General features: G+C 52.0%; 8 protein-coding genes across 8 annotated transcripts; 3 read left to right on the top strand and 5 right to left on the bottom strand.

Moving 5' to 3' along the window:
- Positions 1–840: 840 nt before the first annotated feature.
- GCG54_00012798 (uncharacterized protein) lies at positions 841–1,478 on the bottom strand (the record flags this gene model as incomplete). The annotated part of the gene is made up of 2 exons (XM_045412667.1): positions 841–873; positions 912–1,478. 2 exons carry the CDS (start codon positions 1,476–1,478, stop codon positions 841–843), a joined length of 600 nt encoding a protein of 199 aa, XP_045268673.1.
- Positions 1,479–2,160: 682 nt separating this feature from the next.
- On the top strand, positions 2,161–2,925 carry GCG54_00012797 (uncharacterized protein; the record flags this gene model as incomplete). The annotated part of the gene is made up of 1 exon (XM_045412666.1): positions 2,161–2,925. The coding sequence occupies one exon, from the start codon at positions 2,161–2,163 to the stop codon at positions 2,923–2,925; it is 765 nt and encodes a 254-aa protein (XP_045268672.1).
- A 169-nt stretch (positions 2,926–3,094) lies between these two features.
- GCG54_00012796 (MFS transporter prlG) lies at positions 3,095–4,827 on the bottom strand (the record flags this gene model as incomplete). Its single annotated transcript, XM_045412665.1, has 6 exons — positions 3,095–3,343; positions 3,394–3,723; positions 3,775–4,023; positions 4,082–4,412; positions 4,467–4,592; positions 4,649–4,827. The coding sequence occupies 6 exons, from the start codon at positions 4,825–4,827 to the stop codon at positions 3,095–3,097; spliced, it is 1,464 nt and encodes a 487-aa protein (XP_045268671.1).
- Positions 4,828–5,891: 1,064 nt separating this feature from the next.
- GCG54_00012795 (Non-reducing polyketide synthase azaA) lies at positions 5,892–7,115 on the bottom strand (the record flags this gene model as incomplete). Its single annotated transcript, XM_045412664.1, has 1 exon — positions 5,892–7,115. The coding sequence occupies one exon, from the start codon at positions 7,113–7,115 to the stop codon at positions 5,892–5,894; it is 1,224 nt and encodes a 407-aa protein (XP_045268670.1).
- A 475-nt stretch (positions 7,116–7,590) lies between these two features.
- On the bottom strand, positions 7,591–8,765 carry GCG54_00012794 (Protein TOXD; the record flags this gene model as incomplete). Its single annotated transcript, XM_045412663.1, has 3 exons — positions 7,591–8,244; positions 8,296–8,425; positions 8,476–8,765. The coding sequence occupies 3 exons, from the start codon at positions 8,763–8,765 to the stop codon at positions 7,591–7,593; spliced, it is 1,074 nt and encodes a 357-aa protein (XP_045268669.1).
- Positions 8,766–9,408: 643 nt separating this feature from the next.
- On the top strand, positions 9,409–15,506 carry GCG54_00012793 (Highly reducing polyketide synthase FUM1; the record flags this gene model as incomplete). Its single annotated transcript, XM_045412662.1, has 5 exons — positions 9,409–9,956; positions 10,011–10,524; positions 10,576–10,812; positions 10,863–14,606; positions 14,658–15,506. The coding sequence occupies 5 exons, from the start codon at positions 9,409–9,411 to the stop codon at positions 15,504–15,506; spliced, it is 5,892 nt and encodes a 1,963-aa protein (XP_045268668.1).
- Positions 15,507–15,915: 409 nt separating this feature from the next.
- On the bottom strand, positions 15,916–22,663 carry GCG54_00012791 (Terrein cluster-specific transcription factor terR; the record flags this gene model as incomplete). The annotated part of the gene is given in 13 exon segments (XM_045412660.1): positions 15,916–16,218; positions 16,275–16,460; positions 16,506–16,789; positions 16,842–17,126; positions 20,130–20,353; positions 20,404–20,888; positions 20,947–21,153; positions 21,209–21,470; positions 21,527–21,548; positions 21,605–21,902; positions 21,955–22,470; positions 22,483–22,553; positions 22,603–22,663. The coding sequence occupies 13 exon segments, from the start codon at positions 22,661–22,663 to the stop codon at positions 15,916–15,918; spliced, it is 3,204 nt and encodes a 1,067-aa protein (XP_045268666.1).
- GCG54_00012792 (Cytochrome P450 monooygenase 1) lies at positions 17,692–19,556 on the top strand (the record flags this gene model as incomplete). The annotated part of the gene is made up of 5 exons (XM_045412661.1): positions 17,692–18,081; positions 18,129–18,228; positions 18,278–18,346; positions 18,402–18,995; positions 19,132–19,556. 5 exons carry the CDS (start codon positions 17,692–17,694, stop codon positions 19,554–19,556), a joined length of 1,578 nt encoding a protein of 525 aa, XP_045268667.1.
- Positions 22,664–22,958: the final 295 nt, after the last annotated feature.

Genomic DNA, 22,958 nt, shown 5'->3' with positions numbered 1-22,958 from the left:
ACTACAAGTCCGCTACGTCAACAGACATGCCATTAGTGATTCTGTTGTAATGGATTGGTCACCTTCACCGGAGCTTACCGATGTTTGACTAAGGTTCAACCCGCAGAGTAGAGTCGGTGTATTTCGAAGTTCCCGTAGCATCGTAACTTCAACAAGCATGTTACACATCTGCCGTGTAAACGAGGCCTTTTGTTTGGTTCCGTTCAATATGGTACAGAACTATCGAACATACGTAGATTATCTAGACGCCGGGGAGGCTTCCTACATCCGCATACTGAAACCCAATTTTGGCGTGTGGGAGGTCGGAAGTCAAAATTGGGGCAGGTGGGATGCTTAACAGCTTGGATTAAACTCCCGCGGAAGGCAAATTTCCAAACACATCAAGGTTGGTTCGTGTACAACTCGAATGGTGAGTGGACAATATAATTTCGGTTTCGGCACGGTGGACGTGAAGCTGAGGCTCATAATCATGTGTCTACTTGTCTCGGGAAACCATTGGTTTCTTCGTAATAGTAGCTGATCACTACTCACCACCCCATACTCCAGTATGGCATAATTGACTCGGGTCTCGAGCATCAAACGACCTAATGACTTATGCCTATTCAGGAAATTGTTGTTAACCTGCAACTTAATAATAGTTCATACCCTACATACCCCTGGTACAGAGGTCGCGCCCTAACTTTCTGATGAAGAAACAATTCTCGTACAATGATTCCACATGCTGTACAATTACCAGCCCCTGTGATCGAACTCCTTGTTGGACCCATGGAGATGCGAATGCTCATGGACATCAGCAAGCTTCCCCCTTGATCAGACCCTTTCTTCGCCCCTGGCCTGAGGTCAAACTGGTGAACCGATATGTCGCTTGGTGGCCTGCAAGAAGTAAATCGCGGCCAGTAAGGGATGCTGACGTGTTCTTTCGGTCTCGCATAGTCCTGCATCAGTGCGTGGTCGAGGCACTGGTGGTAGTCGATGGTTCCAGACACAAGCCCGTGGACAATTTTCACCTCTTTTTTCCAGATAAATGCGCATGAGTAGAGATGGAACTCCCACGTCGTCCAAGCCTGTGCACTCGTTCCCGCTTCCACGTCAGTCCATGACAGCTGCGTGGTCGCATTGCGATCCGTGAAGAAGGTCCATGGCTTGACGGAGCGAAACTCCGCATCCAGGGCGGCATCGAAACAGTTGGGGGGCTGCCATGTTGCCGTGTAGGATTCGAACATGCATCCTCGAGATTTTGCCGTGGAGCTGTCTCTGCCACAGGGCCATTTGTCTGCCATGAGACCGGTCACAAGGCCCAGACCTTTTGTATGCCCAACGGTGACGTCCTCGACTTGGGCTGATGGATCAGTTGCCAGAATGAGGCTGACGATAACAAAGGTTGCGGACCCTATGAGAAAGAGAAGTACCTTGACGCACAGCGGGAGGGCGATGCTCCGAGGCATCATCGGGCTGGAGATGTCGTTACGGTTGGCCATGCTATGGTGCAGCAGTCAATAGAAAGAAAAGACAGAAGCCATAGTAGCGTAGATAGATTCAGCAGCGAGAAGGATAACGAAAGCAATGTGCAAGTTAATGTAATCCTTGTAGAATGAAACTAAGCGCCAGTCTTTCCCCCGACTAAAACACCTACAGCGAACCTTCCCACCGCACGACGCACTCGGAGCTCAACGCTCTCGCATCTACACTTGTAATAGACATAGCCTCGGTGCGGGATCCCGACTCTCAAACTCTAGTGTACTGTAGTCTATTGTTAACGGTGATGTCAGCCATATGAGCAGCAGATATTCTGCTATTGGAATTTTCGAAGCCGTTGCGGGGTTGCGCTGTAGCCAGAGCTACAACATGCAGCAAGGATCATGGGACTCGGGATATAAGCGTTTATGAGACAAGCTTTCTTGGTTAAGCTTCCCGCCGCGGGAGCTAATTCGAGTACATGCCCCCCGCGCTCAGAATACAAGGTTCTGGTGATCAATCAACTCAGGAAGTATCGAGAGCGAGCCCGCGCGGGGACGGTGTGTATGTCGGATTTTCTCTCCGAATAAGCGACCCATGTTCAACTCTTTAGACTTAGAGAGCAAGGTATCACACACGTCGAATCTTAGGGCGACAGCCGCACCTCGTCGTTCTGCTTGATCCATCTCCATCACAAGCAGAGCAATGTCTCAAAATTCTCACCACACAGACGAAGGGTCGGAAGAGCGACTGCTATCCTCGAGGGGTAGTAGCCACGACGACGAGATACTTGAGGAATTGGCAGCACAACAGGCAGTTGACCGCAACGCGCGACGCCGGCCATGGAGAAAGATCTGCGAAGGCGTGTTTTACGTTTCCGCAGGAGTTCTCGCGGGGTTTCTTGTTGATCTCATGATGTCTCATTGGCATTTCCCAACGGACAACTCTGTCTCAGTACCAGAATGGACAGTCATCGACAGAGGCCAACGTTTTCGAGCCTGGGCACCTTCCGCTCAATGCGGAGACACTCCGGAGAAAGCCATAGCTGCAGGCTGTATATACGACGATGTTCTTCTGCATTGGATGCCACGAGCCTGTTCGTCCCCTGAGCTCATAGATGAGTTCGAACATGTGTGGCCGTGGCAATTCTTTGAAGATCAGAATGCGACTAGCCTAATATCCATCCCAGACGTGAGAAAGGGAACGCATGACATCAAATGGGTTTCTATGGATTTACATCGTTGGCACTGCGTTGCGACTTGGAAAATTCTTAGTAGTGCAGCTCGATGGGGAACAATGGTTCCGGGTTACTCAGTGAACTGGAATCATTCTGTTCATTGCGCGGATCATGTATTGATCAATATGCATACGGACGACCCTTTCACGATCAACTCTCACCTTGATATTGAGTACACACCTTGTGTAACTATTGCGGAGGACATGACGATTGCACTAGCGAAGACTTGGTAGATCAAAGTGCAGATAATTCTCTCACAACATGGAAATCTGAACTACAATTTTGCTCCATATTCTTCTTCTTTAGAGTACACACGCAAGTCGAGCAGTTGAGTTGTATTCGATATAAGGTACTGATTCCCATAGTGTACGAATGCTTCTGAAAGTGCATTCATGCAATTATCTACAACTTCACCGGGAAGCGTGCGCGCACTTGTTCTCCGTGTCTCTGTAACAGGACAGGCACCGGACAAAACAGCAATGCAATGAACCCTAGGAGGCTACTACCCCATCCAAGACCCAGATGGTCAACAAGAGGTTCGCCTGCCAAAGGTAAAAATGTGCCGACAATACACCTGAAGATGGTTGCTGCTGCAATTGCTGACGCGGCATACTTGGTAAATGCATCAATGAGGTACGTATGCAGCGGCATCTGCGTTTGGGTGAGAAACTTAGAAACAGTACGATGGTGTTTGGACATACCATTACTAAGATAAGTCCGACACCGAGGATGGCAGACCCAAGTATGGGCAATATCCAGTGCAAGTGGTACTGAGCCGTCCATCCGTAGAAGAATAACCCCACGGGAGTAAGTAGAATAGACCGTGCCATCAGTGGCAGGCGGTATTCTGGCATGCGATTTCCATTGTTTTTCTTAGTCCGAAGGTTGGCCATGCGATCGTTGAATATTCCGTTGCTGATGGCGCCTATGCTGAAGCCAACGCCCAACCCGAGGTAAACTAGGCCGACAGTTCCGGTTGTAAAGCCGTACTCCGAGGTGAAGACATTCGTGAAAGTTGTGAGAAGGATATACTGACATTTGGTGAGGAAGTTGAACCATCTAACAGGGACTTGATGACTTACAGTGTACCCGTATGCTAGTGCCAGAATTGTAGAAAGAAGGAGGACGATAGGACTGAGAAAAAACATTTTTAAGGGACGGATTAGCGCATTAAGGAGCAAAGTCGAGACTGGCGCAGCTGTCATCTGGCCAGGGACGACAAAATTGAGTTCTGGATGCTGTTTCTGGAGAGTAGCGGCTTTCTTCTGTAAGAGTCGCGGAGGATATGTCTCACGCAGCCCGAAAAAGGATATGACCGTAAACGCGCCCGACTAGTGCACAGCATGTTAATTGCACAGATCGAACGATAGCAGCTAAATTGTGACTTACTGGAATGGCTGTCAACCAGAAGATCCATCTCCATCCCAGGCCTTGAGTGATGTACCCAGCAGCCACGGGACCAATGGCCGGACCAAGCATGGGCCCAACGAAGTAGACGGATACAACCACTCCACGACGCTCCGGTCGGATGAGGTCCGCGATGGTTCCACCGCCGATGGCTAGCGGAGCTGCGCCCGACGCGCCAGAGAGAAAGCGGAAGATAATAAGTGCCGCCAGGTTTGGTGATACCGCGCTTAGAATGCTGAAAAGAGTGAACGTGACATTGGAGATATGATACAAGACGGCTCTTCCGTATACCTCGGACAGAGGTGCAAACATTCTGGTTTCATGTGAGACACGTACAAAAGCTGCATGGCACGTTAATGAAACTCACATTGGGCCCACGGCGTAGCCTAAGATGAAAATGGATACTATGAATGATGATAAAATTTGACTGTCGCTGTGGAACTCTGCCATAATGTCTGGAACACCGGGAGCACACATGGCAGACGCCACAGACCTACTTCGCTGTGAGTGATGCCATCATGAAATGAATTTAAGGGCTGGGACTCTTACGCAATGAACGTGAGAATACTCACAAGACCGACATTGATGAACTTGTCCAATGCGGGCCAGTTGATAGGTTTGCTCTTGTCGTCTTCCCCGTCCCAATCAACGACGACGTTTCCTTGATCGTCCTGCAGCTCAATGTTGACCTCTTCGGCGCGCTTTTCGCGAACCTTCTCGCGAAACATCTTGGTATTCAATGACAGTTGCTACTCCGAGAACTTCCCAAGCGACAGGGAGTAAATGAACGCAAGACAAGATCACAACTTGTCGAACACTATGGATATGCGACTGACCCAGTTGTGACCTTGCACAGGCGGGATCTTTCGCTTTCTGATTGAAAATACCGACACAAAAAACTGATATGGAAGCTGAAATGCAAATTCAAGATCCGTACGAAGATAGCTGCGGGAGTATCCTTCGCCTAACCCCAAGGGAATCGCGCCCGAGCATCAGTTGGCACTTCTTTCCCGAGGCGCCAACCAGGATGAATATTGAACGAGGACGGCATAGTAAGGATACCCTAGGACTGCTTGAAAGGCAGCAAGGTTTGCGATTTAGCCGCCAGTCAGACGTTCCAAAACCTTTTTTGTACGTAGCATCTATGGGACGTAAATGTACAGATCATATCGGCTATTGCGGCAACCTTCGCTTAGGGAGAGATGAAACTTTGGACATATCGTTACAAACTCTTAACTTCATACGTCCTGGCCGGTCCATGTCTGGCGATACTCTCGGTTAAGATGAATGTAACAGAAAAGTGAGTTCGATCATCCCAAGTGTCCACCACACCAGAGAGGGGAAACTGCAGCTTTGTGGGGGTTGATTGACAGCGATTGAACACACTCTGACATCTTCTGGACTGCCAACAGCGCAAAGCCAATCGAACAAACCATCAACTCTGGCTTGCGTCAGAATAAGAGGGGGTTTATCTTAGTCCTCCATCAGCAAAGAAGTTTGATCAACTGGGAATACGGAGTATCAATACACGTGCTCTACAGAGAGTAGCATCTCAAGCAGGAGCGTGCCCCACACGGGGACTTAAGCAAAACTTCCGTCTGAACGAAGATCTGAAACTGCCTGACAGAGAACGTTTCCTATTGTGCTCAGTAGCGATCCAGATCGGTCTCCTGTGACCCAAAGCGATCTTACACACGACAGTGAAAGCGACAGTACCCATTTTGTTATTGTACAGTGAAGTTAGAAGGCCTTGTAATATTGAGTCTTGATCTAGCGCAGTACGCAAAGAGAATCACGGGCTGTCTGATGCGGTAGCCAAAAACACCCTTTGAAGACCCGAGTCTCTTAAATTACCCCCAGTCCAGTCAACGTGGCCAAAGCCAGCAGCCTTGAACGAGTCTTTCCACACCATCTCATCCGCCGTCGCATGTGTCCGGCCATCTTTGAATAGCCACCAGCCTTCGAATAGGCCGAACACAAAGTCTGCCCAACATAGCCGTTCCTGCACCTCCATCACGACCGCAAACCCATCCGGACGAAGGAATTGTCGCGTGTTGCGGAGTGATTTGACCATATCGGGAGTGGCGTGGACGGCGTTTACCGCAATCACGATGTGTTGAGTTCCAATCAACTCCGCGGGCGGAGGCTTCTCGATATCTTGCGTGCGGAAGGTCATAAATGGATATTCTTGAAACTTCCGCGCAGCTTGGGCAGTGAAACCACCGGCAAGATCCGTGAATGTGTACTCTACCGGCACACCAGACTTGGCGAGCAGTGGCGCGAGCCATTTTGTCGTGCCGCCTGTGCCAGCGCCGAGCTCGAGGATCTTCAGTTGGGCCCCGGACTGCACGTCAATATTCTTCGTGAAACGGGTCATGAAGTCTTCCATGAGCTTGTGAAAGGCTTTGCTGGGATGTGCGGCTCCATAGATGTCTTCGAGATACTCTCGGCCCTCTGGCGAGCCGAAAATCGATCTCACGCCGTCCGTCCGGCCGGCGTAAATTTCCGCGAGATTGTTACCTGCATGTGCCACCAGTTTGTTGAGTGACGTGTATGTTGGGTAGTCGTTCAATATTGCCTGAAGGGCCTCCTTCTCGTTGCCAGGTGGGTTCGGCGCATTCGTTCGAACATATTGGTCTCCTTCTTTACGGATGAGACCGGCGTCTATGAGCGAGTCATAGCAGAACTCAAGTTGCTTCTGGACATTGGCAACAGACTTGATTGGACGTAGCTTCTGTCCTGGTTTCGTCCTTCCAACGTCACATCGTAGTTTTTGAAATGCTTTGATGATCAGGAGTACAATCAGCTTCTTCTGACGTTCGTGGACATTCTCGTAGTACCCTGCGAATCCGGCTTCCGTAACAATGTTGTCGGTGTTTGATTTTGTTTCTTGGAAAGATGAGAGCACTGTGGCGAAGGGTACCACAAACTGTGGCTCATCACCAGTCGTGAGCTTGCCCTCAGATGCCCCTGTGGCTGGGGTAGGCAGGGTTGTTGATACTTTCGTTGCTGACATGGTGAGTGCTAGTTGCAGAGACGTGTGTTTGCCGCCGCGGAATTCAGGCCGACCTGAGTACGAAAGTCCACAATATGAGAATGCGTCCGCTATTCCTGCAGGTTTCCCCAAGATCATGGAGCCTCAGTTGAGCCACCGGAAAGAGTCTGGTAGCTCACGGTGGGCGAAGTGGGTCAATTTTGACTCCGGTGCGACGGTCCGCTCGGAAAGGGCGAATCTCGAAGCGAATCATGAAAATTCATAGCGATTTTGGGCAGGTGGCCGGGGGCTTGAGTCATGCGTTTGGTGGTCCACCACCCGTCGTGTCACCACGAGCGCCCAGGGAACGTGTTGATGTCAGTGTCTGGTTGTCTTTAAGAACTTTGAATGGAAGACTGGCGTTTGAAATATTCTTGATGTATACAGTGATGAGCGCAATTTAAAAACACTCTCAGATATAGTAACTGAATAACTCGATTCGTGAGTTTATCTAAGCTTAAATAGTGTACACCAACTTTCCTGCACTGACGTTGCCTTGCTTCAAGTACTTGATTCCGTGCAACACGCCTTCCAGCCCTGAACCGCCTTCATTGACAATTTGCCTCACCGGGCGAAACTTATCTTCTTGGAGCAACTTGTCACTCAAAGCCCAGAACATCTTCCCGAACTCATGGTCCTCAGGCCTGGGCTCGACAACTGTTTCCTTCTCAATCGTCTCCCCTAAAATAGTGTACCCAAGCGTTGTTGAGCAGTTCACCTTGGGGTTGATCTTCTTGACAATGGAAGGCACCAAGTACAACAGACTGCTGTAGTGACCACCCCGGATTGACATTGCAGCTGCACAAATGCGGGCGGATTGAGCTGTTGCAATACAATCCCATGCGTGCCTCAGTCTTCCCTTGGTGAATGTCTTGATCTGTTCTGAGCAGTCTTCCGCTTTGTAGTCGACGCAAAAATCAGCTCCGAAGGACTTGACGTAGTCGAAGTTCTTGGGTGAGCATGTAACCACAACAGTGCAGTTAGACATCTTTGCGAATTGGATGCCCATAATACCGGATGCTGTGCTGCCGCCGTAGATCAGGAGCGGGATGGGCTTAGGCGACGGCTTGGTCGGCAGAGGAAGTTCAAGGGACTGGTATAGTCCTTGACCCTACATCACAGATGAGTAACGTTCCATGGCTTCACCTGCGAGCACACTTACCACTGCTACGAGACCTGAGGTAATTGCTGCAGCCTCAGTGTCATCCACATGATCAGGGATCTTCAATTGAAGGCTGGCTTTGGCGATGAGGTATTCGGCGAAAGCGCCGTCTTCTTTCTGTCGCACGTTTCTTCAAACGCGTCAGTAAACTGCCTAACGTATCAAGTAGTCACTACTCACGATCCGTTGACGATGCCGAAAACCCTGTCACCAACTTTGAAGTCCTTATCCACGCCGTTGCCCACCTCGACGACCACGCCGGAGTACTCTAGTCCCGGACGTGTGCCTGTGGGGTTTCCAACCCACATGAAGTCAATATGCTTCCAATCCGATGGGTTGATTGCAACAGCTGTGGTTTTCACCATGATGTAGCCATCCCTCAATTTTGGTAGAGGGGCCGTGGTGATTGCGGCCTCGCCACGGCCCTGGATGATGATGGCCTTCATCTCGCTGGGGAGGTTGGATGACATAGCTTTTGTTGAGAACAGCAAAATTGACAAAATTGACAAATTTTGAAAGACTGACAAGCACGATTGACCTACGACAGGTGAATGAAATATGTTAGACCTGGTGATGCTTCCAGATAACGTCAAATTACCTGCAATGCCAGAGTCAACATGATCTTCAACAAACACCACGATCCCAGCGACTACAGTGATCGCAAATGTGAATACCACCTGTTACTAGCACCTATCCGTCCGTAAGTGAGCAGTCGGAGTGGTCCATCGTCTCCGGAATTGACGTGGGTGTGCCATCCGGTCTTCGGACCGCGCTTTGTGCAGGGGCCAGGCCACGAGCACCTCACAATCAACGCCAATCAGACGGCCAATCAGAACAAACAATTCTTTGTAACTTTTCGGAATTGGGTATCTGACTTTCGCAATCTTCGGTGTGGACGAATCGGGTGATGTTGTGGAATGACGCATTAGACCGAATGCCCTATCGTCAACATCTTGTTCGTCTCTTGTATTAAGAAGCTCTTTCTAGCGTCGAAGTAACTTGCTACTCACGCAGGATACACCGTAAAACCTTACGATACCATCGCACATTTTGACTTCAAGTTCTAAGGCGTTGCGGAATCTTATCACTCATTCACATTGACAACATTGGACGATGTCACCCAAGTCGGGCATCACGACGCCGTCGTCCGAGATGGACGCCTCAGATCCCATCGCCATCGTGGGCATGGCCGTCAGGCTACCCGGCGGTGTCCGCAACACCGAGGACTTTTGGGATCTGATGATGAACAAGCGAAGCGGTCTCATTCCCATTCCCAAAGAGAGGTGGAACAGCGAGGGCTTCTACAGCCCTGTCGCGAAATGGGGAACCGTTCAGAACAAGGAGGCCTACATGTTCAGCCAGGCCGACAACGATCTCACCAAGTTCGATGCCTCGTACTTTACATGTGGTGAGAAAGAGATTGAGCGCATGGATCCTATGCAGCGCCAACTGCTGGAGATCACACGCGAGTGCTTGGACAATGCGGGCGAGACCAATTGGCGTGGCGAAGAGATTGGCTGCTACGTTGGCAACTTCTCCTCAGATTGGCAAGATGACTTGTCCATGGACCCTCATGCGTCCGGTCTGTACCGTGGTTCAGGGTATCTTGACTTCCTCCAGCCTAACCGTGTATCTTACGAATATGGCTGGACAGGTCCCAGGTAAGTCTAAGTCATGTCTCTGATATCCTATGACCATCGTCTAACAAGAATCAGTATGCTTGTCAAGACTGGCTGCTCATCATCCATGGTGGCCCTGCATTTGGCAGCCGAAGCAGTCCAGAGCGGCGCCTGCAAGTCCGCCATGGCCCTAGGCTGCAATCTCATCACTTCTGTCATCACATCCATCGTCTTCACTGAGACAGGTGTCCTCTCTCCGAGCGGCAAGTGCAAGACATTTGACCTGCTCGCTGACGGCTACGGTCGCGGTGAAGCAGTCAACGCAGTTTACGTCAAAAGATTAAGCGACGCTATCAGGGACGGCAACCCCGTCCGTGCGATCCTCCGCGCGAGCGGAACTAATAACGATGGCCGGTCCAACGGAATCATGAGTCCCAACACATATCTCCAAGAAGCACTAATTAGAAAGACATACGAAAAGGCCGGTCTGCCGTTCAACAAGACGGCCTTCTTTGAGTGCCACGGCACCGGTACGCCCACCGGCGACCCCCTTGAGGTGGCCGCTGTTGCTCGCATTTGGAAGGATCACGACGGTGTGTTGATCGGCGCTGTAAGTTGATCTCGATTTCCGGGAGCTTTGTTCGTTCGCTAATGCAAATAGGTCAAACCCAACGTTGGACACTCGGAAGGTGCTGCTGGTCTGACCAGTGTCATCAAGGCTATCCTGGCTCTCGAAAACCGGGTTATTCCTCCCAACATTTACATGGAGAACCCGAACCCCAGAATTCCCTGGGAAGAGGCCAAGCTTTCAGTCCCAACCGAGCCCACAGCTTGGCCAGCTGATCGTGATGAGCGCATCAGCGTCAACTCTTTTGGTGTTGCTGGCTCCAACGCTCACGTAAGTATGATCCGTGTCACGCCACTGTCTTCCACTCTAATCTTCTTTAGGTCATCTTGGAATCTTATGAGGGCTGGTTGAAGCTGCAAGATGATGCAAGCTCTGTCAGTTCCGACTCTGGCGTGAGTATCCGCGCTCCTGGTCAACGCTTGCTCCTCTTCTCCGCAGCCCACCAGACGTCTCTGGAGAAGCAAGTGGACCAGCACAAGGAGTATCTCGAGAAGAAGACGTCCGATCTGGATGATCTCGCCTACACTCTTAGCCGTCACCGTGAGCATCTGAGTTGTCGCGCGTATGCCATCGCCGATGAGAACGGCGCATTCGAGCCCAGCAGCTTCAAGCGCAAGCCCACTGTCGCTCGACGAACCGTTCTGGTGTTCACCGGCCAGGGTGTCCACTGGGCCGGCATGGGCAAGGCTCTCATTGAGAGCAATGACGTCTTTCGTGCTTCCATTCGCAAACTGGATACATGGCTTCAATCTCTTCCCGAAGCTCACCGCCCTGACTGGACACTCGAGAAGGAGCTGTCCATCGACGACGGGTCCAGCAGAGTCGGCCAGCGCGGCTACTCTCACCCATGCGCCACTGCTGTTCAGATTGCTCTCACAGATGTCCTTGCCAGCCTGAACATCAAGCCTGACGCCGTCACTGGCCACTCTGGTGGAGAGGCTGCTGCTGCTTACGCCGCCGGCAGCATCTCAGCTGAAGCCGCTCTGGCAGTTGCCTACTTCCGTGGATGGCTCTTGGTCAACGGCACTGTTCCTCCTGGAACCATGGCTGCTGTTAGTCTCGGCCCCAAGGAAGTCGAGCCGTTCCTCATTCCCGGCGTAGTCGTTGGATGTGAGAACAGTCAGCTGAACACGACTCTGTCCGGTGACCCGGTCTGCATTCAGCACTGCATCGACCAGATCACCCGTCGTCACCCTGACGTCAAGGCTAAGGTGCTCAACCTCGAGACTGCCTTCCACTCTCCATGGATTGAACCCCTGGCAGGACCTTATGAGGATCTCCTCAGGCCATACCTCGCCGATGCCAAGGCTCCCACAGTCCCTCACTTTTCCAGTGTCACTGGTCTGGAGATGAAGGGAGATGAATTCGGCGCTAACTACTGGCGTCGCAATTTTGTCCAGCCTGTCCTGTTTAACACGGCTCTTCGAACCCTCATGAAGAGCAACAGCAACAACCTCTTCATTGAGGTCGGTCCCCACCCTGCCCTTCAAAGGCCGATGAACGAGATTCTCCGCAGCATTCCCGAGGCCGCCTGCGAGTACATTTCGACGCTGCGCAGAGCCGAGGATACCAACATCTCCATGCTTCGTCTCGCCGGGGAGCTGTTCGTCCAGGGCACACCAGTTGACATGTCGACTATTATCCCCAAGGGCCGAGTCCTGACGGATCTGCCCAGCTACCCCTGGCTCCACGATGTGTCTTACTTCGAGGAGCCCAAGAACGCGTCCCGCTACAAACAGAGAAAGCACACCCGCCATGTCCTTCTCGGAGCTAGAGTTCTTGAGGGTAACGACATTGAGCCTGCTTGGCGCAACATGCTGGACCTCAAGGAGGTACCTTGGCTGATGGACCACATTGTCAATGGGCAGATCGTCTTCCCTGGTGCTGGCTACATGGCTATGGCTGGAGAGGCCATGCGCCAGGTCGCAAACGGCCAGGATTCCTACACCATTCGGGACATGTCCATCACTACCGGTATGACGGTTCCCAAGGAGAAGAAAATGGAGTTGTACACCCGTATGATCCCCGAGGACAAGCCCAGCGCCGAGGGACAGTGGTACAACTTCAAGATCATGTCTTGTGATGGCCACCACTGGGTCACCCACTGCTCGGGATTCATCCGCTCTGGTGCGGAGGCTGAGAAGACCTCTATCACGAGCGCCCAGGCTGAGCAGGAGTTTGCTCGTGAGATTGACGCTGAAGGTTGGTACAAGGCCGTCAAGGCTGTTGGTATTGACTGGCAGACTGCGTTCCAAGGGCTCGACCAGATCACTGCTAGCACCACCACCAGAGAGGCCACTGCAACTGTCTACGACTTTGAAGACACCACGCACTACGCGGCTCATCCAACTCTCTTGGACCAGATGCTTCAGATCAATCTCGTTGCCCAGACTCATGGCCAGAAGAGACGCCTTGATAGCATTCTCCTGCCAACGTTCATCTCCCGTCTGGGTGTCTTGGGTGACCAGGACCTTCGCATGAGAGCGTACGGTAGCATCAAGGATGGTGCCGAGGGCATGACCGCCAATGCTGTCATCTACACTGAGGAAGGCCGCCCGACTGTCTACCTGGAGGGTCTGTCGTACTCCGAGCTCCCGGTCGCCAAGCGGGAGGAGGTTTTGCTGGGCTCTACCTTTGAGTGGAAGCAGGACATCACGATGGTTGATTCTGTCGCCGAAGTAGAGAGCACCGACGCTACTCAAGAGTTTCGCGACCTGGTCGGTCTTCTTTCATTCAAGATTCCCGACGCCAGGATTATTGAGATTGGCTCTGGAGCAACTGAAGTCACTCGTATTGCCCTTGAAGCTGCTCATCCCTCAGAACACAAGCGCCTGTACTCTGACTACACCTACGTCTGTACCTCTGAAGAAGAGGTCGAACAGGTGACAGAGGCTCTGAATGAGGTGGAGGGCAGTGAGGTGTCTGTCGTGGACATGGAGCAGCTCTCGCTGTGCAATGCTGCCGACGTGGTCCTCCTACCTTTGGCCACTTTGCTGTCTGGTGACCGCTACCTGCTGGACGACTTGACTGAGTTGAATGGCCTTCAAACAGTTGGCGGCAGACTCCTTGTGCACAACTTTGGCGGCAACTCCGATGCCAAAGCTGACGAGGAGAAAGTTAAGCAGCGCCTGCAGAGCCTGGGCTACAAGCTTCACTCCAAGACCAGCTCTGGCCTGATCCTCGCCGAGCCCACTAAGTCTGCCGACCTCGACCAGAACACCAAGATCACCATTCTCGCTCAAGACACCACCCAGGGAATCAAGCTCGCGAAGGATGTTCAGACCTATTTCGAGGGTCAGGGCTTCAAGGCCCACATCTGCAACGACAAGACCGTCCCCTCGGAGAGCTCCTTCACGATTTCACTCTTGGACGTGGACAGCACAACCGTCTACGACCTCAACTCCGAGTCTTTCCGACCGTTTATGGACAGCCTCTGCAACCTGAAGGGCTCTCTCGTCTGGGTTCTGCCCTCTGTTCACGGTGCCTGCAAGGATGCTCGCCCGGCGATGATCCAGGGCACAGCCAGGACGGTGCGCATGGAGAACAAAGCGGACATCACCCTCGTGGAAGCCGATGATCTCTCTATTGCTGGAAGCGATTTCGCCAAGGCCATCTACAAGATCTGCCAGAGCCTTCCCAAGAGACGCAAGGGCGGTGACCTGGATGCCGACTACGACTACGCCATCCTGAACGGCAAGGTGCACATCCCCCGCATGTACTGGTTTGGCTTCTCAGAGCCCGCTGTCAGCAAGTCTCTTCCCGAGGCCAAGGATTCCCCCATGTTCCGCGAAGACGTTTCCTACCTCCTCATCGGAGGCTTTGGAGGTCTCGGTCGGTCAGTTGCTACATGGTTGCTCGAGCACGGTGCTCGCAACTTGGTCTTCCTTTCCCGATCCGCTGCCAGCGCCCAAAACGAGCCCTTCGTCAAGGAGCTAGAGAGCTACCCCGACGCTGTCATCAAGACCGTGTCGGGTGATGTAAGCAACGCGGAGGATGTCCTCAAGGCCATCAACGAGGCTCCTAAGCCAGTTGCTGGAGTTCTTCAACTTTCGCTGATTCTTAAGGTAAGCTACTTTATCCATCATCCCCAGAAACATGAGCTAATATTATTCTAGGACAACTCTACTGCTGAGATGACATACGAGGAGTGGAGCGGTGTCGTTGACCCTCGTGTCCGCGGAACCTGGAACGTACACCAAGCTCTTGTCGACGCCAAGGTTCCTCTGGACTTCTTCGTCATTTTTGGTTCTGGAGGTGGCCACACCGGATACTACGGCCAAGCCAACTACAGCGCGGCCAACACCTATCTGGATGCTTTTGTCGAGTACCGCCACAACCTGGGTCTCCCCGCCTCCATCATTGACCTCGGAGTCGTCGGCGACGTCGGCTACCTCCTCGAGCGTGACGATCTCTACGAGGGCTTCAAGAATGGCGGCTTCTTCTTCCTCAAGGAGCAAGACGTTCTCAACTCGGCTGCCATCGCCATTGGCAACTCCAGCGGAGGCCCGTACAGCAGCTTCTGCCTTGGCGGTCTATCTGAGAAGCCCTTGTCGGACCCCTCCAACCGTGTGAACTGGAAGAGGGATGTTCGCTTCGCGCAATCTCACTACTTCCACAAGTCCAAGGCTGCTGCTGCTGGCGAGGCCAAGGAGAGTGACGAGGCGGAGACGTTCATCTCTCTGGCCAGGTCTGATCCCACCACGCTGCGCGACAGCGCCACCGTGACCACCTTGGCTCGCTTCATCAGTGCGACCTTGAGTCATCTGATGCTGAGACCAGTTGAGGACTTCCCTCTTACCGAGAACCTGACTTCAATTGGACTGGACTCAATTATCTCTATTGAGCTGGTTGACTGGATCCACAATCAATTCCACATTGGCATGACCTCAATGGAGGTTACTCAGTGCACCTCGTTGATGCATTTGTCGGAGAAGATTATTGAAGAGTTGATTGCATCGGCATAAACATAGATTCAAACATTGACAACTTCTGTTGGGGTATCAAGGAGTTTAGGGGCGAAGGAGTAAGGCGTTGATTTTTTCATTGGTTGCAGACACATTTCATAGAGTAGCAGCATTCATATGAAACACATTTTTATTTCAACTACTATTTTCTATGTGTGTTTCTCGCTGCCTTGTAGTCCTTTGCAAGCGCATGGTATGGTATAAGCCTCTTCATATCATGCGTCTGGAGGGGCTCAACAACCACATTGCTCATCTTTGTCCTCTACCGTACGAGCACGTTAATAATCTAGGGAAATAAGTTGGTACTTGGTTGTATGCTAAGGATCATGTTCTGTATGGGTCTTTTCGTAATCATCTCATTCTCTATAGGATTTCATGAAGCGTCCCTCCTGTATCGTATACGTGTCTCTCATACCACCGAGGAGTGATTGGGTGGCATCTCTACAAGCTCTTCATCAGACTCTTCTTCTTCCTCTGACACGCTCTGCTCCACTGCCTGGTACCTATTTTTTCGAAACCATTGCCACTCCTTTGCAGATGTAACCACGAACAAACTTGTCACCACACTCACAATCCCAATCATAGCCAACAGATTCACGCTCGCGCGCCAGATAACCCAATCAAGCAATAGCGCCCACAACACCTGGGAGTAGATCATTATTGTCGCAGCAGACGAAGAATCATTCGCGATCCCTGCCGTCAGAAGGTACTCCTGGTCGGCGTTTCAGTATTCTGTGATGCACGTGATGAGGGGGTCAAAGCACTCACCATCGTGAAACCAAAGACACCAAGTGGCGTCAATTTCAGCCAGGCGATGGGGTCTCTCGTGAGATGGATGCTCTTCATGAGAATGAATGAGATTGAAGTGAGTGAGACAACGGTCCACGCGAAGTAGTTCACGCTAAAGAGCGGATGCGCCCGTGGGCCGATGGATCGGATTGCCGTCAGTGCAACCTGCGGAATTAGCCAAGACCTTGTCTCTGTGGGTGGCATACTCACTGCTCCTCCACAGACGCTCAGTAACCCAAAGCCGAAGCCCATCATACGTCCTTTGGTGTCTCCCCCGGTGACTGTTTGGGCAGCGCTCAGGATGGCTGCTTTATGGTCAAATAGACCATCAGGTTGTACGACGAGAATGACGCCAACAAGCGCGACGAGGGCGCCGATTCTATCGACTACTTCAAAGGTGCCAAAATCCAAGTATCTTATGAGGATCATAGCGATAAGAGGACCCAGGAAGTTGAGTGCAGTGGCTTCACTGAGCTTAAGGTACATGATGGAGACTGGACATATGTCAATAAGGAGATTCATACGCGATGCCTCATTGGTCCTTACAGTAGAATCCGAAAGCACCAAAGACGCCAGCCGCTGCTCTCAAGGCCAGCAGCGGCCTCAACTCCGGTAGACCCCATGGAAAGCTGGGTGCCTGTGTGCGCCATAGGACGATTGTGGCGCCGATGCCGGTAATGAAGAAACGAACGAAGAGGACTTGGAATGGGTGGATGGGTTCCTCGCCAGTCTCTAGGAGCTTGGCCAAGCCATTGAGAGCTGCCGCTGAAATCTGGGACGCCAGTACCAGCAACGAAGGCTTGTGGCGCTCCAAGAATGAGCGACTCAAGCCTTTGTCCATTTTTGGAGGGGATGCATGGGACGGACGGTTGTGCAGGTGCTTTGGCAGGAAGCGATGTCCCCTCACCCGCGCGCCCAGAGCTGGGTCTAAAGTCGCCCTGTCCAGTTCCAAGGGCAAGCAGTTTTTCCCGCTCCGGTCAGAAGAACTGAGAAACTCGCGGGGTATGAGGGGAAGCAAGCATAAGCTTTCGGAAACAGAGGAGGTGGTTTGAAACGCCGCTCCTCGGTAATGCATTGGCCAACGTTGCATGCTTCCTCCACTGCTTCAAGTCGTGGCCCCGGCTCCGTGTCGCTCGGACCGAGTCGTCTGCCATGCGTGTCTACCTATGGTTTTGGTCCGCATACTCGCTATTCGGAAGTGGATCCGGGGTCGACCGGATGGAAGAGGATCGGAGCCGAGTCAAGCTGTCCCCCGGCCCTTTGGCAATGAGTGGACTGAGAGTGTCTGAAGAGCTTTGAGTCTGGCTCACAGGTTCACATTTGCCGCTGCTGAGCATCAACGACCACTCTCGTTTTGTATGTTTCAGCATTGCGATTTCGTCAACAACGAGCGAGAATGTCTAACCAATTCAATGCCAATGTCAACACCCATACGACTTTGAGTCCTCCGAAGCCGTCATGGGTCGACCTGGGGCCTTTCGGGCTGCCAGGCTCGATTGAGGCTAACGGATATGTTCCGTACTTGATGGCCATTATACTCGTTGCCTCTGTGATGGCTGTGTCATTCCGCAAGAACAAGCTGTCTGCATTTCCCGTCATCAACGGAAGCAAAAATGAGTATTTGCGAGCAGGCCGCGCGATGTTGGCTCGGGGCAAGGAGCAATATGGGGGAAAGCCGTTCAGAGTCAACACCGGCCTCGGCGGTGGAGTAATCATCTTGAACCCGAGCGTGATGCCAGAGGTTCGAAATGACCAACGCTTCGACTCTACCAAATTTTTGTTGCAGGTCAGTCACCATTGTCTCCCCAGCCGCGCAGTACTGACAGATATTAGTACTGGCAAGCTGGAATTCCCGGTTTTGAGCCCTATATTGCTCTAGGAACAGAGATCTTGCACAACGTCATCAAGTGGAACTTGACTCCTGCCGGAATCTGTAAGCTGGTCTGTTACCGTCATTGTTATCAGTTGCTGAACTGTGGCAGCCAAGCTAAACAAGCCATTGTCCGACGAGGCCGATGCGGCTTTGAGAGACATCTTGACCGATAACGAAGGTATGCATCTATTTCCGGAGAGTATTTGCACGATATCTAATTAGCAAAACCACAGAATGGCACGAGGTCCTGCTCGGCGATGTTCTCATTCGTATCGTGGCCCGCGTGTCCTCCGTCATCTTCCTTGGCCCGGAGCTGTGCCGCAACCCAGATTGGCTGAAGATCACGGTCAACTACACGAACACCGCCACCAACGCAGCAAAGGTTCTCCGCCGTTGGCCAGTGTTCATGTACAAGTTTATCCACTGGTTCCTCCCCGAGTGCCAGACCGTGCGTGTCATGATGAACGAGGCCCGTGCGACTATTGCTCCCGTCCTGGAGAAGCGGCGAGCTCAGAAGACAGCTGATCCCAGCCTCGAATTCCACGACGCTCTGGACTGGTATGAGTCGGCTGCGAAGAAGATGGGCGTCGAATACGATCCCGCTGCTCAGCAGCTGGGTCTGTCCGTGTCTGCGATCCTGACTAGCAACGACCTCATGTCGCAGAGTATCATGGACCTGTGCAAAAACCCCGACATGTTCGAGCCCCTCCGAAACGAAATTCGGTCAGTCCTTGGAGATGGCGGCTGGAAGCCAACGACTCTCTACAGCATGAAGCTACTTGATAGTGTTCTGAAGGAAACCTTGCGCTTGAAGCCTGTTGCAGCTGGTAAGTTCGTCGTCATCATCCTATCCTTTGTTTGACAGGTTCGGGCATTTCCAAACTGGGCGTTTCCATTTCCCGACGAACTGGGCAGGTGTCTTCGGAGCTTGGTTGGATTGGTTTTTTGCTAACGATCTCACAGTTGGTCTAGGTCGTCGAGTCATGTCAGAGGTACGCCTGCAGGACGGCACTCTCCTCCCCAGGGAATCTGGAATCGCCGTTTCAGCCGAGAAAATGTGGGATCCGGAGATCTATCAAAACCCCCGAGATTTCGATGGGTACCGCTTCCTGCGCATGCGAGAAGCTTCGGAGCAGGGTGAGAAGACGGCTCAGCTAGTAAGCACTTCGCCTGAACATCTTGGCTTCGGTTTGGGCATCCACGCCTGCCCCGGCCGCTTCTTCGGCGCCAACACAGTAAAGCTAGTCATGTGCCATTTGCTGCTCAAGTATGACATAAAGTTGGCCGAGAACAGCAACACGAACCCCATGGAATTTGGGTTCTCAATGCTGGCCAATCCCTTTGTCAAGGTGCTTGTCAGGCGCAGGAAAGAGGAGGTGCACTTTTAAACTTCTGTGGTCCACATGGCTTGAACGTTGTTTGCCGCCGTAGTTGGGATTGTTTAAGGGGGGCGCAGGGGTTGAGCAGGATTAGAACGCAGGGTGTAGAAACAAGACTATTCCTCACTTGGGGTCTTCCAAAGTGTAAACGAACTCGCAGTTGCACCTATCAGTGATTAGTGTCGGCTTGGCCCGTCTTGGCCGTTGGTAACATACTATCTGTGTCGCGTATCTTGAGGCCCTAAGCCGGGGTGTCTCGGCCCAGATGAGCAGTATTGTGATATCTGATATCCTGCGTGGCAAGCTGAAATGACATTCACAACTGCCGTTGTCAAGCGGCTGAGCCCCTTCTAAGCGAGCGGCTAACATTTCTGCCAAGGACGTGACGATCCTTCTGAAAGATGATAATCATGCGACTTCGGCATCGCTTTTCGGCATTGTTGAGGTACGATATGAATGGCAATCTGGATGATGGGAAGTTCATTCGTATTCGCTATCCATGCAATCGTTGATCTCATTCTGGTCTAATGCCGTCGTTGCGTTGCTTGCTATGCCTGTGAAAATGCCCCAAGAAAATCTAACTAGCTCTCACTACTTGAATCAACTCCAGATAATGATCCATCAACGATGCTTCATCGCTCTCGAGGCTAAGCCTTCCGAAAAGACCGCCACAAATTGCAAGATAAGGCATGGCTGCCTTGCGATTTCCCTTTTCACCATTCATGAGATAGTACACGATGAAGCAGAGGGAGACCAGAAGAAGATGGCCCATGTCTCCCCACCGTGTGCTTGGCGAACCAATGTCCCTGGCTTGGTTAGTTTCATACACGCAGTGTGATGTGAACAGGCAATATACCTTTCGAGTCCCTTCTCCCAGAATAGACCGCTGTTTGCCAACTTCACCACGGCGAAGGCCGATTCGGCACAGCGCTCCAAGCACCTGTCCCGCATCTGCCCGGCTACTCCTGCCATTTCTCCGTCTTCCGATGACAAGGGTGTAATCCAGGGGCAGTGCACAAAGAAGACAGCCCGGTGATACATGCAGAACACGCGGAAGGCCTTCCTCAACTGCCGTTCGTCCTTGATCCCCTGAAGCGTCTTGGCGTTGTGCGCCTCGTTCAGAGGAGCCGGGAGTCCCGTCACCCACTCGTTGAGGACGTGGCAGCTGGCTTGCAGACGGTCCCGTCGGTCGTATGCTGAGGTCGACTTGTTCAGTGCACGCGGGCTGTACTGGAACTTGAGCACCGAGTGGAGTAACTCGGAAAACGTGTATGACACAGCGATCATATCATCGCCGCGGTCGAACGAGGGAAACTGACTACCCCAGCCAAGATCGAGAATCTGAGCAGCGTTAGCGAAAGGGGTGCTCCACATTTGATCGTCTCGGTGGAAGACTCACAGGAAGCATTCCATGATGAATAGCATACTCAGTTTCCAAACTGTAAAGAAACCATACGCTGCGCTGTGCCAATTCTTGCTCTTGCTGGCTCATGTTCGGCTGCTGGCCCCTTGCGGAGTGGACCAAGCGAAGGTCCCTCGCACAGCAAACTGCTCCCGTGATCTTTTCCCAAACAAGCGACTCATCACACATGCATGCAATGACGGCCTGTAGTATGTCAGTAAACTGATCCCAAAGTGAACTGCAGCGTGTGCTGTCGCACCATGAGAAGCGTTGCCTGGAGCTTCAGTAAGCTGTTTGGGCAACCTTGAATGGTCTTGTAAAGACCTAACGCTGTTCCAAGCCGCCTCTGGGCATCGCGAGCCTCATCGGGTGTGGGTGGCTCCCGACTACGTTGGCAGGCGGTGTAACATCCGATTGACATGACTGCCTCTACGAAGGCCGTAGCGAGCGGACTGGCATCGGCTTCTCGTGATTGCTTGATTATCTTATCGACTGCTTGTCTGGTGAGGAAGTTGCTGATTCTGTTTCGAATGTCAGATTTCTTAACTTCCATGCAAAACATTTATTATAAGCTTACGGGCAGCAATCTTCGAAGCAGGCTGCAGAAAGCACATCGTAAGCATTGAGCCTCACTCATTCATGTTGAAAGACCTACCATCGCAATAACGTGACATGGTGATGTCGCTGTCTGGCCACCGTCTGGAGCGATCGTGTGGGCTTTTGGTTGTTGGCATTACACGGTTACCGCAGAGTACTCGCTTGAGTCCGTTGACGGTCTTGATCATCTCTGTCCGACGAGGCTCTTTGCTGCTCCGAGCGATGTAACTTGGGAGGCCGTACAGACTCGACGCCGCAAAATCGACTTCCATTGGTGAGTCGCGTGGGTTTGGCGTCTTGTCATGTCTTTCGGTTGCCAGTTTCCTTGTTTCGGTCGCTTCATCGAAATTGAATAGCTGCCAAGAGTCAAAAGGCAAGCCCCGACTATTTTTTTGCATACATGCTTACCATGTTGTATTCAGGTGGACTGGTCGTCTCTGGTCTAGACTGCTGTGCATTACCTCGTTGATCTGTTGTTTGCGGTGCCGGTGAAGCGGAGAACTTGTTGTCGATCATCGGAGACGGCATGTCGAAGTTGAATCCTGCAGAGTTGGAGTCCGATGGTGTAGTGTCGAGTAAATCCATCAACTCGTCCTCTCCCGGTAAGGGCAGATCCAACATGCCTGGATGTTCATCTTGTCGACTGCTCGGATAGGCATCGGGCATTGAGAATTGTAACAAGCAGTTTAAGCCATCCATGTCCCCCCTCTCATCATTGTTCACCGTGTCGTCGGTCGAAATAGGCGTTAGCAGCGTGCCATCGCATGTGAGTTGTTGCCATGCATCGTACGGTGGGAGACTGTCACTGGTGTTGATATCGAGTCTCCGTACGTTGGGAGGTTGTGAGCTGTTGTTCGTTCCTGGTGCGGTTGATCGGCGAGGTCTAGGGGCTAAAGGCGGATAATAACATGCTTGTCCGTTACGCTACATACACACGGTCAGAATTTGGTTCACCCAAAGGCATCTCTCCCGTACATCGCAATTGAGACATGGGTCTGCTCCGTCACCTTCAATATGTCAGAGTATGCTTCACCAACAACAGTGGTGTTCACTCACATCGTACTTTCCTAGACCTGCATGCTTGGCAGGCACCCCTTCGACGTGTGATTCTTCGCATGTTGGTTTGTCCAGAAATGGATTGACAGCCGAACCGCCTGGAAGTCTTCTAGAATGTTGAGGCGAAAGCTAACAGAAAGTTGAGCAGAATGCCGACGGCATATGGCCTCGCGACTTGACGGGCGGTGCCGTGTGAAATGCAAGATTAGCTTGGTCTAAATACTATTGAAGCTGAGTTTGCCAACGAGGAAGGAGGATTACTCTCTTAAGGTTCATACTTGGATGGATTCAGACGGTATTGGACTTGACTAAATATCAACCAAGGCGGGAACACCCCTCCATGGGATGGTTCCCGT

The sequence above is a fragment of the Colletotrichum gloeosporioides genome, assembly GCF_011800055.1.
Source record: "Colletotrichum gloeosporioides strain Lc1 chromosome Unknown consensus_16, whole genome shotgun sequence".
NCBI lineage: Eukaryota > Fungi > Ascomycota > Sordariomycetes > Glomerellales > Glomerellaceae > Colletotrichum > Colletotrichum gloeosporioides.
Note: the sequence above shows the minus strand (reverse complement) of the source record. Positions and strands in the feature narration are given on the sequence as shown.